Source organism: Ursus americanus, chromosome 16 (genome assembly GCF_024610735.1).
Source record: "Ursus americanus isolate L20-20 chromosome 16, mUrsAme1.1.p, whole genome shotgun sequence".
Lineage (NCBI taxonomy): Eukaryota > Metazoa > Chordata > Mammalia > Carnivora > Ursidae > Ursus > Ursus americanus.
In genome coordinates this window covers 17,157,441-17,176,201 of record NC_142142.1, presented here as the reverse complement: position 1 = coordinate 17,176,201, position 18,761 = coordinate 17,157,441, and the positions used below count along the sequence as shown (strand labels likewise).

Below are 18,761 nucleotides of genomic sequence, written 5' to 3'. Positions count from 1 at the left end.
TAAAGACATACTTGGTCTAAGGTCCTACAAAAACTCTCTGTTTGCAAGGAAGTGAAGAAAGCAAAATAAACTGGAAGCAGATAAAGTATACATACATACACAAACACATATACACACATGCCTATGTAAATGTACCTGACCTAGTGCCTAACTATAAATACTTGATAAAATGTTTTTAATGTAACAACTACATATATTTAGCCCTAACTGGAATGCCAGACATGGTGGTAAGTACTGGTAAGGAATGCCTCATTATAATCCTCTTAACAACTTTGAGATACAGTTATTCTCATTTTTAAATACATAAAGGAAACAGAATAGCCAGAGTATTTTTAAAGATTTATTTATTTTAGAGAGATAAAGAGACAGCACTGTGGGGAGAGGGGGAGAGGGAGAGAGTCCCAAGCAGACTCTGTGCTGAGTGCAGAGCCCAATGCAGGGCTCAATCTCATGACCCCAAGGATCATGATCTGAACTGAAGCCAAGAGTTAGACGCTTAACCAACTGCACCACTGAGACGCCCCTCTAAAGAGCATTTTTAAAAGAACATAGTTGGAGACTTACACTACCTAAGTCTTACTATAAAGCTATAGTAATCAAGACAATTGTAGTACTGGCAAATAAACAAATATATCAGTAAGACAGAAAGCAGAGGCCAGAAATACACCCATGCATATACAGGCAACTGATTTTTTACAATGCCGACAAAATATTTCAATGGGGAAAGGAAGACTTTCCAAAAGAAAAAATGGTGCTAGGACAAATAGCTATATGTGGGAGAGGAAAAAACAAAAATTTTTTAATAAACACTTTATTTCACTCAAAGTTCCACATAAAACTTAACTTAATGTAGATCAAAGATCTGAATTAAAAAACTTCTAGAAAACTATGAAAGAATATCTTGCTAACTTTGAGGTGGACAAATATTTCACAAATAGGACACACAAAAAATGACCTGTAGAAAAGATTGATAAATTATACCTTATCAACATTTAAAACTTCTGTTCTTTGAAAGATATTTCAGGGGGAGCCTGGGTGGTGCAGTCGTTAAGCGTCTGCCTTTGGCTCAGGGCGGGATCCTGGCGTTCCGGGATCGAGCACCACATCAGGCTCCTAGGAGCCTGCTTCTTCCTCTCCCACTCCCCCTGCTTGTGTTCCCTCTCTCGTTGGCTGTCTCTCTCTGTCAAATAAATAAATAAATCTTAAAAAAAAAATCTTAAAAAAAAAGATATTTCATGGGGCACCTGGGTGGCTCAGTTAAGCGTCCAACTCTTGATTTCAGCTCAGGTCATGATATCAGGATCATGAGATCAAGCCATGTGTCAGACTCCATACTGAGCATGGAGCCTAAGATTCTTGCTCCATACTGAGTGTAGAACCTAAGATTCTCTCTCCCTTCTCTCCCTGCCCCTCCCCTGTTACTCATGTGCATTCCCTCTCAAAAATAAAATTAAATATATATATAATGTAATATATATGTGATATATATATGATATATGATATATATATATATGTATATATATATATTATGTATTATGTATACGTAATATATATGTATGGAACCAGGCAAGCTTCAGAATGGAAGAAAATACAGGCCATAACAAAACATAAAGAACTGTCAAATGTCGATCATTAGTAGACAAACGACCCAATTAAAATTTGGGGAAAAGAATTAAACAGACACTCATAAAAGACATATGAATACCCATTTGAAAAGATGCTCAATATCATTAGTTTTCAGGAAAATGTAGACTAAAACCACCGTAAGTTAACACTACATGTCCATTAAAACAGCTAATAAAACAGACTGACCATATCAAGAGCTAGCAATTCCATGAAGCGAACGGAATTCTCATATATATATCTGGTGGGGATGTAAAGCAATACAACCACTTTAGAAAATAGTTAATAACAACTTCTTTTTGTTTTTGTTATTGTTGTTGCTAACTAGGCTTCACACCCAGCATGGAGCCCACTGTGTGGCCTGAACTCATGACCCTAAGATCAAGACCTGATCTGAGGTCAAGAGTCAGATGCTTAAATGACTGAGCCACTCAGGTGCTGCAATTACACAACTTCTTAAAGTTAAACATATACCCATCATACACCATACACTCTACTCCTCCGTATTTACCAAGAGAACTGCAAACATATGTCTGTGTAAATGTTCAGGGCAGCTTTATTAATAATAGCTCAAAACTGGAAACAATCCGAATGTTCATTAGCAGGTGAACTGTTAAAAAATATATATATGGTACATCCATATAATGGAATGCTACTCCGCAATAAGAAGGAATGAACTATTATTAATATACATAACAGGGATGAATCTCAAAATGGTTCCATTAGAAAATTCAAACTAATCTAAAGGGACAGAAAGCAAGTAAGTGGTTGTGTGGGGCCAGGGTGAAAGTAAGGGTGAACTGCGAGGGGATATTAAAAAAAACTCTGAGGTGATGGAAATGTTTTATATCTTGATTGTGATGGTTTCATGAGTGTAAACATACTTCAAAACTCACCAAACCGCACACTAAATGAATACAGTTTCTTATACATAAATCATACTCTAATAAAGTTGATTTTAGGGGTACCTGCGTGACTTGGCTCAGGACATGATCTCAGGGTCCTGGCATCGAGCCCAGGTCAGGCTTCATGCTCAGCAGGGAGTCTGCTTGAGGATTCTCCCTCTCTCTCTGCCCCTCCCCCCATTTGTGCACTCTCACTCTCAAATAAATAAGTAAATCTTAAAAAAAAAACATAAAAATAAAGTTGATTTTTTAAAAAGGATATCCTAATCAGAGTGAAAAAACAAGCCACAGTGTGAGAGAAAATATCTATATCAGATAAAATTAATAAAGGATTGGAATCGAGACTATACAAAGAACTCAAATTATTTTGAAAAGGACAAACAACATGATTTTTAAAAAGGGAAAAAAGTATAGGCAAGCAATTTATAGAAGACAAAACAAATAGTCCATAACTTACAGAAAGATGTTCAACCTCATTGATAATCAAGAAAATGCAAATCAGAGATTGGAGTTAAGATGGCGGAGGAGTAGGGGATCCCTTTTTCAGCCGGTCCCCTGAGTCGAGCTGGATAGGTACCAGACCAGCCTGAACATCCATGGAATCAGCCTGAGATGCAGGAAGATACATCTGGATCTCTACAAATGAACATCCCCAGCGATGAGTATTGAGGTACAAAGTGGGGAGCCGTGAAACCGCGCACAGATATCAGAAGATAAACGGAAGGGGGAGGGAGCTGCTGCGTTCGGGCCCCGGGAAGCAGTAGCCACCTGCACGGGGGAGCGGGCGGACTCCTGGACCGGCACCCGCAAGAGAGCAGACTGAGACCGTGAGCCAGGGAACGTGCACCACCAGACTGAAATGGAGCCCCAGTGCGCTCACTGGAACCAGACTGAGACCGGGAGCTCCAGAACACGCAGGGGTGGCTGGCGGTTGGCAGTGTTAGAAACACAAAGGACAGAGATGCACCGGCCCTGAAAGTGAGGGCTGGGACGCCGGGTGTGGGGTGCACATCCTGGGATGCTGCAGGGTTGAGCAGCACCAAGAGAAACAGAGTTAAAGTGGCCAGAACATCAGTGGAGAATGGTCCGCGATCACTCTGTTCTGAGACAGAGGCTGAGATTCGGCCACTGCTACTCTGACTCTCAGAAGAGGCACAGCAAACCGCCAGGGAAAGCCGCCAGAGAACAAAAGCCTGGAAATACCAGCTCACAGTGTGCCCACCCCCATCCCCCCTCGCAGGGGACACGGAGACTCTACCCAAACAGGGTTGCCTGAGTATCGGCGCGGCAGGCCCCTTCCCCAGAAGGCAGGCTGAAAAATCAAGAAGCCCACATCCTTAAGATCCCTATAAAACAAGGGCGCACAGCCTGGGTCCTGGTCAAAACCCCGCAACCTCTCCTCATCAGAATGAAGAGAAGGAGAAATCCCCTCCCAGCAAAGAAAAGACAATGAATCTGTGGCCTCTGCCACAGAACTAATGGATATGGATATAACTAAATTATCAGAAATGGAATTTAGAATAACAATGGTCAAGATGATGTGTAGACTTGAAAAAAGTATTAATGAAAATGTTAATGACAATATAGAATCTCCAAGGGTGGAAATGAGAATGAATCTGGCAGTAATTAAAAATTCTATGAGCCAAATGCAGTCAAAACTAGAGGCTCTGATGGCCAGGGTGAATGAGGCAGAAGAACGTATCAGTGAATTGGAGGATGGGTTAATAGAAGACAAAGCTAAAATAGAATCTGGACTTAAAAAAATCCACGCTCAAGAATGTAGGTTACGGGAGATTACTGACTCAATGAAACGTTCCAATGTCGGAATCATCGGCATCCCCGAGGGGGTGGAGAAAAACAGAGGTCTAGAAGAGATATTTGAACAAATTGTAGCTGAAAATTTCCCTTATCTAGCAAGGGAAACAGACATTCGTGTCCAAGAGGCAGAGAGGACCCCTCCCAAGCTCAACCATGACAAACCTACGCCATGTGAAGTAATAGTGCAATTCGCAAATATTAGATCCAAGGATACAGCATTGAAAGTGGCCAGGGCAAAGAAATTTCTCACGTACCAAGGCAAAGGTATCAGAATTATGTCAGACCTGTCTACACAGACCTGGAATGAGAGAAAGGGTTGGGGGGGGCGCATTTTTAAAGCTCTTTCAGAGAAAAACATGCAGCCAAGGATCCTTTATCCAGCAAGGCTGTCATTCAGAATTGATGGAGAAATAAAGACCTTCCAGAATCGCCAGTCATTGACCAATTTTGTAACCACGAAACCAGCCCTACAGGAGATATTAAGGGGGGTTCTAGAAAGGTAAAAATGCCCCAAGAGTGATACAGAACAGAAAGTCACAATCGATAGGAACAAAGACTTTACTGGCAATATGGCATCATTAGAATCATATCTCTCAATATTCAGTCTCAATGTAAATGGCCTAAATGCTCCCATAAAACACCACAGGGTTGCAGATTGGATAAAAAGACATGACCCATCCATTTGCTGTCTACAAGAGACTCATTTTGAACCTAAAGATACATTCAGACTGAAAGTAAAGGGATGGAATAACATCCTTCATGCCAATGGACCTCAAAAGAAAGCTGGGGTAGCAATTCTCATATCAGACAGATTGGATTTTAAACTAAAGACTATAGTTAGAGACACAGAAGGGCACTATATTATTCTTAAAGGATGTATCCAACAAGTGGATATGACAATTATAAATATATATGCCCCCAACAGGGGAGCAGCAAGATACACAAGCCAACTCTTAACCAGAATAAAGAGACATACAGATAAAAATACGTTAATAGTAGGGGATCTCAACACTCCACTATCAGAAATAGACAGAACACCCATGCAAAAAATCGACAAAGAAACAAGGGCTTTGAATGCCATACTCAACGAGTTGGACCTCATAGATATTTATAGAACACTACACCCCCAAACCAAAGAATATTCATTCTATTCTAATGCCCATGGAACATTCTCAAGAATAGACCATGTTCTGGGACACAAAACAGGTCTCAACCGATACCAAAAGATTGAAATTATTCCCTGCATATTCTCAGACCACAACGCTTTGAAATTGGAATTCAACCACAAGGAAAAATTTGGAAGAAACTCAAACACTTGGAGACTAAGAACCATCCTGCTCAGGAATGATTTGATAAACCAGGAAATCAAAAGCCAATTTAAAAAATTTATGGAGACCAACAAGAATGAAAACACAATGGTCCAAAACCTATGGGATACTGCAAAGGCAGTCCTAAGGGAGAAATACATAGTCATTCAAGCCTCACTCAAAAGAACAGAAAAATCTAAAATGCAGTTTTTATATTCTCACCTCGAGAAGCTGGAACAGCAACAGAGGGACAGACCTAATCCACTCACGAGGAAGCAGCTGACCAAGATTAGAGCAGAAATCAATGAATTAGAAACCAGGAGTACAGTAGGGTAGATCAAAAGAACTAGAAGCTGGTTCTTTGAGAGAATCAATAAAATTGACAGACCACTGGCAAGACTTATCCAAAAGAATAGAGAAAGTACCCAAATTAATAAAATTATGAATGAAAAAGGAGAGGTCACAACCAACACCAATGAAATTGGAAGGATTATTAGAAGCTTTTATCAACAGCTTTATGCCAATAAATTAAGCAATCTGGAAGAGATGGAGGCCTTCCTGGAAACCTATAAACTACCAAGACTGAAACAGGAAGAAATTGATTTTTTAAACAGGCCAATTAATTATGAAGAGATTGAGTCAGTGATAAACAATCTTCCAAAAAACAAAACTCCAGGCCCGGACGGTTTTCCTGGGGAATTCTACCAAACATTAAAGGAAGAAATAATACCTATTCTCCTAAAGCTATTTCAAAAAATAGAAACAGAAGGAAAGCTACCAAACTCATTCTATGAGGCCAACATTACCTTGATCCCCAAACCAGGCAAAGACCCCATCAAAAAGGAGAATTACAGACCGATTTCCCCTAATGAATATATACGCCAAAATCCTCAACAAGATCCTTGCTAATAGAATCCAACAGTACATTAAAAGGATTATCCATCATGACCAAGTGGGATTCATCCCTGGGATGCAAGGGTGGTTCAACATTCGCAAATCGATCAGTGTCTTAGATTTTATCCAGAAAGAAAAATTCAAAAATCATATGATTCTCTCAATAGATGCAGAAAAAGCACTTGACAAAATACAGCATCCTTTCCTGATTAAAACCCTTCAGAGTGTAGGGATAGAGGGTACATTCCTCAATCTCATAAAAACCATCTATGAAAAGCCTACAGCAAATATCATTCTCAATGGGGAAAAGCTAGAAGCCTTTCCCTTAAGATCAGGAACTCAACAAGGATGCCCACTCTCGCCACTATTATTCAACATAGTACTAGAAGTCCTTGCAACAGCAATCAGACAACTAAAAGGGATTGTTCTAGATTCCACTAAGTAAAAAAGTATCTAGTTAGAGTTAGATTTACTTACATATTCTAAAAAATTCTATAACCTCTGAAATACAGTGAAATAATGGATTTAAATAATGAAGAATACATAAATATGAATCTATTGGCTTATATTCTTACCAGTGTCTCATCTTTATATCAACAACAGCTTTGACACGATGCCTATCACAGAGCAGGTGTAAGCTCCTATCATTAACTTAAACCATGTTACATAGTAAGATGTTTAACTCAACTAAGATCCCAAGGCATTATTTGATGTCTTGAAATTATTTTATTGTAGGTAAAAGGTATTTGAAAGTTTAATTTCATAACATTAAACTACTAGTATTTCAAACAGATCACTCTGAACATTAAACAAATAAAAACATTGACCTGCATTTTTCACACACCCAAAAAAAAGGTATCCAAATCGGCAAAGAAGAAGTCAAAATTTCTCTCTTCGCAGATGACATGATACTCTATATGGAAAACCCAAAAGAATCCACTCCCAAACTATTAGAAGTTATAGAGCAATTCAGTAATGTGGTGGGATACAAAATCAATGCTCAGAAATCAGTTGCATTTCTATACATGAATAATGAGACTGAAGAAAGAGAAATTAGGGAATCCATCCCATTTACAATAGCACCAAAACCCATACGTTACCTTGGAATTAACCAGAAACGTAAAGGATCTATATTCTAGAAACTATAAATCGCTCTTTAAAGACATTGAGGAAGACACAAAAATATGTAAAAATATTCCATGCTCATGGATCGGAAGAATTAACATAGTTAAAATGTCCATGCTACCCAGAGCAATCTACACTTTCAATGCTATCCCGATCAAAACACCGATGACATTTTTCAAAGAACTGGAACAAACAGTCATTAATTTGTATGGAACCAGAAAAGGCCCCGAATCGCCAAGGAACTGTTGAAAAGGAAAAACAAAGCTAGGGGCATCACAGTGCTGGATTTTGAGCTGTACTACAAAGCTGTGATCACAAAGACGGCATGGTACTGGCACAAAAACAGACACATAGACCAATGGAACAGAATAGAGAACCCAGAAAAAATGCCTCAAGTCTTTGGGCAACTAATATTTGATAAAGCAGGAAAAAACATCCAGTGGAAAACAGTCTCTTCAATAAATGGTGCTGGGAAAATTGGACAGCTACATGCAAAAGAATGAGACTTGACCACTGTCTCACACCATACACAAAGATAAACTCCAAATGGATGAAAGACCTCGATGTGAGACAGGAATCCATCAAAATCCTAGAGGAGAACATAGGCAGCAACCTCTACATCAGCCAATTAACCTTTTTCATGACACATCCCCAAAGGCAAGAGAAACAAAAGATAAAATGAACTTGTGGGACTTCATCAAGATAAAAAGCTTCTGCACAGCTAAGGAAACAGTCAAAAAAACAAGAGGCAGCCCATCGAATGGCAGAATATATTTGCAAATGATGCTACAGATAAAAGACTGGTATCCAAGATCTACAAAGAACTTCTCAAACTCAATACGCGAGAAACAAATAAATCAAAAAATGGGCAGAAGATATGAACAGACACTTTTCCAATGATGACATACAAATGGCTAACAGACACATGAAAAAATGTTCAAAATCATTAGCCATCAAGGAAATTCAAATCAAAACCACACTAAGATACCACCTTACACCAGTTAGAATGGCAAAAATTGACAAGGCAAGAAACAACAATTGTTGGAGAGGATGTGGAGAAAGGGGATCCCTCCTACATTGTTGGTGGGAATGCAAGTTGGTACAGCCACTCTGGAAAACAGTGTGGAGGTCCCTTAAAAAGTTAAAAATTGAGCTACCCTATGACCCAGCCTTTGTACTACTGGGTATTTACCCCAAAGATACAGACGTAGTGAAGAGAAGGGCCATATGCACCCCAATGTTCATAGCAGCATTGTCCACAATAGCCAAAGCGTGGAAGGAACCCAGATGCCCTTCAACAGATGACTGGATTAAGAAGTTGTGGTCCATATATACAATGGAATATTACTCAGCTATCAGAAAGAACGAGTTCTCAACATTTGCTGCAACATGGACGGCACTGGAGGAGATAATGCTAAGTGAAATAAGTCAAGCAGAGAAAGACAATTATCATATGATTTCTCTCATCTATGGAACATAAGAACTAGGAAGATCGGTAGGGAAAGAAAGGGATAAGGGGGGGGTAATCAGAAGGGGGAATGAAGCATGAGAGACTATGGACTCTGAGAAAAAAACTGAGGGCTTCAGAGGGGAGGGAGGTGGGGGAATGGGATAGACTGGTGATGGGTAGTAAGGAGGGCACGTATTGCATGGTGCACTGGGTGTTATACGCAACTAATGAATCATCGAACTTTACATCAGAAACCAGGGATGTACTGTATGGTGACTAACATAATATAATAAAAAAATAAAGAAAAAAAAGAAAATGCAAATCAAAATACAAATTAAGCCTTTTCATACTTAACTGGCAAATATTTTAATGTCTGAGAATACTGAATATCGTTTCTCTAAATTCCCACCAAACATTGCTGATGAGAGTATAAACCTCTACAACTACTCTGATGAAGAATCTAGCAATCCCTATGTATACTGAAGATGGGCATATCCCGCCAATCAAACCCTAAAGTAGAACTGCACACCTTTTTACCCAAGCAGAGCTCTTAACTCTCAGTCTTCAGAGAAGATAGGCAGTACCTCAAGAAGCCACACCCAACAATCCCAGTGTGCCATACAAATACTGTCTATGTGGACTATGTGTGAAGGTAGGGAAGCACTTCTCTAAAGACTCTTGTACATGTACTTACGGAGGCATGTTCAAGAATATTCATGACCACACTCGCTGTAATAGTGAAAAACAATCTAACTATCAAATTGGAAAATGGATAAACAATGGTTTTCATAAAATGCAATACTATACAAACAAAAAGGATAAACTAGGATACTTCCAACAGCCTAATAAATTTCAAAGACATAGTATTTTGTGGAAAAAAGCAAGGAATAGAAGAGTGCATACTGTTTTAAATGCCATTTTCCTAAGATTTTAAAAGAAGTTTCCAGGACTGCTAGCTGTCCACTAAAATGTTCTTCCTTCAATAGTAAGAGAGTTGCAGCTGAGGTGAGTGTTCTCAGCTAGGTACTGAATCCTCCAGGCTTCCTCACAGCTGGTGTGCCCATGTGACTAAACTTTTGCCAATGGAATGTTGGCAAAAGTGATGAATACAAATTAGACCTTGAAAATCTCTGGTCCTAACCTTATAGTCTTGCTTCCTCCCCACCTTCTGCTAAATTAAATTCCCTACAAGCAGAGCGAGCTAGTTGGGAAGAAAACCAGTTATTGAATGACTGTACAGCACAAATTCACTCTTCAACCTGGGCTGTCTCATAAATCCTTAAGCTGCTGAATTTTAGGATTTCTTAGAACATGTTAGTCTATTACTCTAAAAACACACAATAGTGCATATTTTGGGGAGTACATACACACTAAATATAAAACCTATAGGATGGAATTATAAATCTAAAACAATGGTTACCTCTAAGAATTAAAAAAAAAGAATAATAGAGATAGAACCAAGAAGCTTTTAAATGTATAGCACTTTATCCTTAAATAAATGTCATAAAAAATGTTCATTACATTAATCTCTATATGTTTCTGCCTAAAATATTTCATAATAAAGAAGAGAAAATGAATGTGCAGACAATTATAAATAGCATATTTAAACATAACATTTGCCTTATAACTTCTTTTTTTTTCTACTTATTAAATGCTAAATAAAACATTTCAGGTTTATTACTTACTTTCCTGATCTTTCAGATCACTTCCTTCATACTCAGTCCCTTGGATAAACTGCAAAATGTTCTGCTTAAAGAACCTCTGGGCCAGATCCAATACATTTTCTCCATTATCATTGAAGGCTTTTAAAGCTTGTGTTGTACTGTTCATTTTACTGAGGAGGAATTTAAAGCAGTAAAGGTGACCTTCCATGGCTGCTAAGTGAACTATAGGAGAAAGAGAAAAAAACTAATTTGTAAATTGACTTTAAAATAACTTGAAAAAGAAATAACAACATTGGCTCTTATCCTCACAGGGAGATGACTGTCCCTTCATCTGTAACAGGGACATACTCTGAGCAAGGTAACACATTTTTTTTCCAACCCCACAAGTCCTTACTCAGCCTTCTAGTCATGCCAAAGCAACAGACGAAATGATTAAAGAGTTAACACATACTGCGAATGTACAGACACCAGATGAGAGATACCAAAGAGCAGGCCCCAGAATATTTTCTTGAAAAGTGAAATCACAATTATGCCACTTATAATTACATGAGAAAATACTTGCTATGTAAGACAAATGATAGGTAAACTTATTTTAATGTTTTGGAAAAAAGTGGGAAAAATAAACCAAAATTGTCACTATGTAATTATGAATGTTATTTTTATCACTATGTATTTTGTCACCTTTCCACAGACATTAATTATTTTATTAAAAACAGACTGGATCAAAACTGCAGACAAAGCACACATACTACCTCACCATTTCTATTCTCAATCCTTGAAAATAACAGAAAAGATATTTTTTGAAGCCAAAAAAGACTAGAAAAACAAATGAGAACACCAAGAACAAACAACAAATGTTAAGGAACCCTGAAAGAAAACATACTGAATCAGACTGAAGGAGAGCCACAAACCAAAATCTGCAAAAAACAGGAATGGTTCTGGGTATTACAAGCTTAGAGGCAGTGATTACAATGGGAGGCTTTATATCTCTGGAGAAGTGATTACTTGGGAAACAACCCAATAAATATATAAACCTTGCCACTGGAGAAATAGGGCAGTACCTAAGTGACTGGTGTAAAGCAGGAGAAACAAGATGCAACAAAACCCAAAGATAAGCTGATGGCACATGCCACTCTACACTTTCTCAGCTGAACCTAAAAAAAAAACAAAAAACTCCCCATAAAACTTGAGACTCCTCTAACAGCTCATTCATCATACATACACCTACATCTTCTACAGGCATTAGGAACTTAACATCAAAAACTCAACTCCTCTGGGAAGAACTCAAATACATGGAGGCTAAAGAGCATCCTACTAAAGAAAGAATGGGTCAACCAGGAAATTAAAGAATAATTTACAAAATTCATGGAAACAAATGAAAATGAAAACACAACTGTTCAAAATCTTTGGGATGCAGCGAAGGCAGTCCTAAGAGGAATGTATATAGCAATACAAGCCTTTCTCAAGAAACAAGAAAGGTCTCAAATATACAACCTAACCCTACACCTAAAGGAGCTGGAAATAGAACAGAAAATAAAGCCTAAACCCAGCAGGAGAAGAGAAATAATAAAGATCAGAGCAGAAATCAATGAAATACAAACCAAAAGAACAGTAGAACAAATGAACGAAATTAGGACTTGGCTCTTTGAAAGAATTACAAGATTGATAAACCCCTGGCCAGACTTATCAAAAAGAAAACAGAAAGGACCCAAATAAATAAAATCATGAATGAAAGAGGAGAGATCACAACCAACACCAAAGAAATACAAACAGATTTAAGAACATATTATGAGCAACTATACACCAACAAATTAGACAATCTGGAAGAAAGGGATGCATTCCTAGAGACGTATAAACTACCAAAACTGAAGCAGGAACAAATAGAAAACCTGAACAGACCCATAACCAGCAAGGAAATTGAAGCAGTAATCAAATATCTCCCAATAAACAAGAGTCCAGGGCCAGATGGCTTCCCAGGGGAATTCTACCAAACATTTAAAGAAGAATTAATACCTATTCTTCTGAAACTCTTCCAAAAAATAGAAGGAAAACTTCCAAACTCATTTTATGAGGCCAGCATTACCTTGATCCCAAAACCAGACAAAGACACCACCAAAAAAGAGAATTATAGGCCAATATCCCTGATGAACATGGATGCAAAAATTCTCACCAAAACACTAGCCAATAGGATCCAACAGTACATTAAAAGGATTATTCACCACGACCAAGTGGAATTTATCCCTGGGCTGCAAGGTTAGTTCAACATCTGCAAATCAATCATTGTGATACACTACATTAATAAAAGAAAGGACAAGAACCATATGATACTCTCAATAGATGCAAAAAAAAGCATTTGACAAAGTACAGCATCATTTCTTTATTAAAACTCTTCACAGGGGCGCCTGGGTAGCGCAGTTGTTAAGTGTCTGCCTTCTGCTCAGGGCGTGATCCCGGAGTTCCGGGATCGAGTCCCACATTGGGCTCCTCTGCTGGGAGCCTGCTTCCTCCTCTCCCACATTTAATGCAATCCCTATCAAAATACTATCCACTTTTTTCACAGAAATGGAACCAATAATCCTAAAATCTGTATGGAACAAGAAAAGACCCCAAATAGCCAGAGGAATGTTGAAAAAGAAAAGCAAAGCTGGTGACACCACAATTCTGGACTTCAAGCTCTATTACAAAGCTGTAATTATCAAGACAGATCAAAGAGAAAATGAATGAGAGGCTAAAAAATAACAATTATAATAATAAAAAAAGATTACTGAAACCAAGAGATGACTCTTTGAACAAATAAAACAAAACTGATAAACCATGCTCATCAAGAAAAAAAGAGAGAGAACTCAAATAAATAAAATCAGAAATGAAATGGGAAAGGGGCATCTGGCTAGCTTAGTTGGTAGAGCACATGACTCTTGATCTCATGGTTATGAGTTCAAGCCCCACATTCACTTCAGTGATTACTTAAAAATAAAAAAAAAATCTTTAAAAAAATTAAATGAGAGAAGTAACTGACACCACAGATACAAAGAATTATAAGAGACTATAAAAAGTCATATGTCAACAAATTGGAGAACTTAGAAAATAAAGATAAATTCCCAGAAATATAAAATCTTCCAAAACTGAATCAGGAAGAAATTTAAACAATTGAACGCACTATTTATTAGTAAAAAAAATTGAACTGGTAATCAAAAAACTCCCAACAAACAAATGTCCAGGATCAGATGGATTTATAAGAAAATTCTACCAAACATTGGTAGAATGTAAATAACATTTAAGAAAGAGTTAACACCTATTCTCCTCAAATATCCCAGAAAACAGGAGGAAGGAAAACTTCCAATTTCATTTTTGGAGGCCTGCATTACTCTGGCCAAAGACACTACAAAAACAAAAACAAAAAAAATCCAAAAAACTACAGGCCCATATATCTGATAAACATAGACACAAAAATTCTCAACAAAACATTAGCAAATTGAATTCAACAATTCATTGAAAAGCTCACTCACCACAATAAAATGGGATTTATTCCAAGGAGCAAGGATGGTTCAATATTCACCAATCCATCAATGTGAAACATCACATTAACAGGAGGGAGGATAAAAACATTAAGATCATCTCACTAGATACAGAAAAAGCACCCGACAAAATACAACATCTGTTCATGATAAAAACTCTCAACAAAATGGGTGGAGAAGAAACATCTCAACATAATAAAAGCCATATATGACAGACCCACAGCCAACATCATATTCAGTGCTGAAAAACTAAGAGCCTTTCCTCTAGATCAGTAACAAAACAAAGATGTCCACTCTTACCACTTTAATTCAACATAGTACTCGAAGTCCTAGCCACAGCAATTAGTCCAGAAAAATAAAAGGCATCTAAATCAGTAGGGAAGAAGTAAAATTGTCACTATTTGCAGATGACATGATACTATACATAAAAATCCCTAAACACTCCACCAAAAAACTATTAGAAGTAATAAATGAAGTTCGTAAAGTTGCAGGATACAAAATTAATATACAGCAATCAGTTAGATTTCTATACACCAATAATGAAGCAGCAGAAAGAGAAATTAAGAAAACAATTTCATCTACAATTGCACCAAAAAGAACAAAATACCAGGAATAAATTTAACCAAGGAGGTAAAAGATCTATACTCTGAAAACCATAAGATGACAGTGAAAGAAACTGAAGATAACACAAACAAATGGAAAAATACACCAGGCTCATGTACTGAAAAAATCAATACTGAAAAAATGTTCATACTACCCAAAGCAATCCAGACTCAATGCAATCCCTGTCAAAATACCGACAGTATTTTTTATAAAACTAGAATAATCCTAAAATTTGAATGGAACTTTAAAAAACCCAAATAGCTGAAGTAATCTTGAAACGTGTTCATATCATTCTGTCTGGACTTTTGTTCGATACTTAAGATCCTTTTAAGACACAGCTTTGCAGTACAGCTTTAAATCCGGCATTGTGATGCCCCCAGCTTTGTTTTTCCTTTCCAACAATTCCTTGGCGATTCGGGGCCTTTTCTGGTTCCACACAAATTTAAGGGCTGTTTGTTCCAGTTCTTTGAAAAATGTCATTGGTATTTTGATCGGGATAGCATTGAAAGTGAAGATTGCTCTGGGTAGCATGGACATTTTAACTATGTTAATTCTTACGATCCATGAGCATGGAATATTTTTCCATCTTTTTGTGTCTTCTTCAATGTCTTTCAAGAGTGATTTGTAGTTTCTAGAATATAGATCCTTTATGTCTCTGGTTAAGTTAATTCCAAGATAATGTATGGTTTTTGGTGCTATTGTAAATGGGATGGATTCCCTAATTTCTCTTTCTTCAGTCTCATTGTTCGTGTATAGAAATGTAACTGATTTCTGAGCATTGATTTTGTATCCTGCCACATTACTGAATTGCTCAGGCAAAAGAATGAAACTTGACCACTCTCTCACACCATACACAAAGATAAACTCCAAATGGATGAAAGACCTCGATGTGAGACAGGAATCCATCAAAATCCTAGAGGAGAGCATAGGCAGCAACCTCTACGACATCGGCCACAGCAACCTTTTTCATGACACATCTCCAAAGGCAAGAGAAATAAAAGATAAAATGAACTTGTGGGACTTCATCAAGATAAAAAGCTTCTGCACAGCCAAGGTAACAGTCAAAAAAACCAAGAGGCAGCCCATGGAATGGGAGAATATATTTGCAAATGATACTACACATAAAAGACTGGTATCCAAGATCTACAAAGAACTTCTCAAACTCAATACATGAGAAACAAATAAGCAAATCATAAAATGGGCAGAAGATATGAACAGACACTTTTCCAATGAAGACATAGAAAAGGCTAGCAGACACATGAAAAAATGTTCAAAATCACATACAAATGGCTAACAGACACATGAAAAAATGTTCAAAATCATTAGCCATCAGGGAAATTCATATCAAAACCACACTAAGATACCACCTTACGCCAGTTAGAATGGCAAAAATTGACAAGGCAAGAAACAACAATTGTTGGAGAGGATGTGGAGAAAGGGGATCCCTCCTACATTGTTGGCGGGAATGCAAGTTGGTACAGCCACTCTGGAAAACAGTGTGGAGGTCCCTTAAAAAGTTAAAAATTGAGCTACCCTATGACCCAGCCTTTGTACTACTGGGTATTTACCCCAAAGATACAGACGTAGTGAAGAGAAGGGCCATATGCACCCCAATGTTCATAGCAGCATTGTCCACAACAGCTAAATTGTGGAAGGAGCCGAGATGCCCTTCAACAGATGACTGGATTAAGAAGATGTGGTCCAGGGGCGCCTGAGTGGCACAGCGGTTAAGCGTCTGCCTTCGGCTCAGGGCGTGATCCTGGCGTTATGGGATCGAGCCCCACATCAGGCTCCTCTGCTATGAGCCTGCTCCTTCCTCTCCCACTCCTCCTGCTTGTGTTCCCTCTCTCATTGGCTGTCTCTATCTCTGTCAAATAAATAAATAAAATCTTTAAAAAAAAAAAAAGATGTGGTCCATATATACAATGGAATATTACTCAGCTATCAAAAAGAATGATTTCTCAACATTTGCTGCAACATGGACGGCACTGGAGGAAATAATGCTAAGTGAAATAAGTCAAGCAGAGAAAGACAACTATCATATGATTTCTCTCATCTATGGAACATAAGAACTAGGAAGATCAGTAGGGAAAGAAAGGGATAAAGAAAGGGGGGGTAGTCAGAAGGGGGAATGAAGCATGAGAGACTATGGACTCTGAGAAACAAACTGAGGGCTACAGAGGGGAGGGAGGTGGGGGAATGGGATAGGCTGGTGATGAGTAGTAAGGAGGGCACGTATTGCATGGTGCACTGGGTGTGATACGCAACTAATGAATCATCGAACTTTACATTGGAAACTGGGGATGTACTGTATGGTGACTAACATAATATAATAAAAAATATTATTATAAGAAAAAAAAAGATTCTTTTAAGACATAATTCCAGTATCATTTTTAGTAATCCTCACTCCATTCTCACTATGATCTATTCCTCCTCTGAATTTCTACAGCACCTCTTGAAGAAGAGAGGGTGCTTAGAGTGTAGGTCTGCCAACTGCAGTTAGCAAATTAACTCAAATACGCTAGTGTTCACTGTTTATACTATTTTTTATAAACAGCAGTCTGGGAGGTGGAGCTGTATGAAGTTAAAAAATAATTACACTAGACAGTAGAGGAAGGAAAAGCTGGTGGGAATTTTGCCGATTTCTCTTTTGCTGATATGGCTCCAGAAAGAAAATTAATCACATGACAGGTACATAACATAGGTCTAACAGTAAAAAATGTTCATGTCAACATATTTACTACTTTAGTTTTCTGAAGGACTGTTAGAATGATGACAATTTAAATTTCTTAAACACAATCAATCATTTAAAAGTTTACATTAACGGTAAACAGAAGAGGGAATGAACCATGAGAGACTATGGACTCTGGGAAGCAAACTGGGGGCTTCAGAGAGGAGGCGGGTGGGGGATTGGGATAGGCCGGTGATGGGTAGTAAGGAAGGCATGTGTTGCAGGGTGCACTTGGTGTTATACGCAAGTAATGAATCATGGAACTTCACATCAAAAACTAGGGATGTACTGTATGGTGACTAACATAACATAATAAAAAATTATTATAAAAAAAAAGTTTACATTAACAAAAAACCAAAACATTTGCTTTTGTGAATACCTGGAAGGTTTCCGTTGTAGTCCACATCTTCTATTCCACAACCCCATTTAACTAGAAGCTGCAAACAGCCAAGTCGCCCATGAAAAGCTGCATAGTGCACAGGCTTCCATTCTCTCTTATCAGTCACACTGGGATCCTAAAGGTAACATTCAAAAGAACTCAGTTTCTTTCCATTTGTAGGAGAAACAGTAAGTCTAGCAGCTTAATTCTGCAAATGAAAATTGGAGGCTCTTCTCAAAAATGTAAGGCAAACAACAAATATAACAGAAAAATTTACTACTACAACTGATTTAAACATTTGAGCTAATAAGGCACTAATAAAATTTTATACAACGGCCTTTTTAAAAACTATTTTTATAGATCAAGTTATGTTCTTTTTAAAAAGTAACTTAACCAGGGGTGCCTGGGTGGCGCATCAGTTGAGTGCCTGACTCTTGGTTTCAGCTCAGATTGTGGTCTCAGGTTGTGCAATCTGGCCGAGGTGGGCTCCACACTTAGCATAGAGTCTGCTTGGGGTTCTCTCTCTCTCCCCTATACCCCACCCCTCCCTCTCTCCAATAAATAAATAAATCACGGGGCACCTGGGTGGTACAGTCCACTGAGCATCAGCCTCTTGGTTTCAGCTCAGGTCGTGATCTCATTGTTGTGGGATCGAGCCCCACATGTGGTGGCATGTTCAGCAAAGAGTCTGCTTGGGATTCCCATTCCCTGTCCCTCTGCCCCTCCCACTTGTGCTCTCTCCCTAAA

General features: G+C 38.1%; 1 protein-coding gene across 1 annotated transcript in view; it reads right to left on the bottom strand.

Moving 5' to 3' along the window:
* The window catches only part of ANKRD42 (ankyrin repeat domain 42), a 78,755-nt gene that overhangs the window by 44,535 nt on the left and 15,459 nt on the right, over window positions 1-18,761 (bottom strand). The window contains exons 6-7 of the mRNA XM_087868529.1: window positions 18,015-18,150; window positions 10,808-11,008 (exon numbers count right to left, since the gene is read on the bottom strand). Coding sequence (XP_087724655.1) covers window positions 10,808-11,008; window positions 18,015-18,150 — 337 coding nt within the window. The remainder of the gene's footprint in view (window positions 1-10,807; window positions 11,009-18,014; window positions 18,151-18,761) is intronic.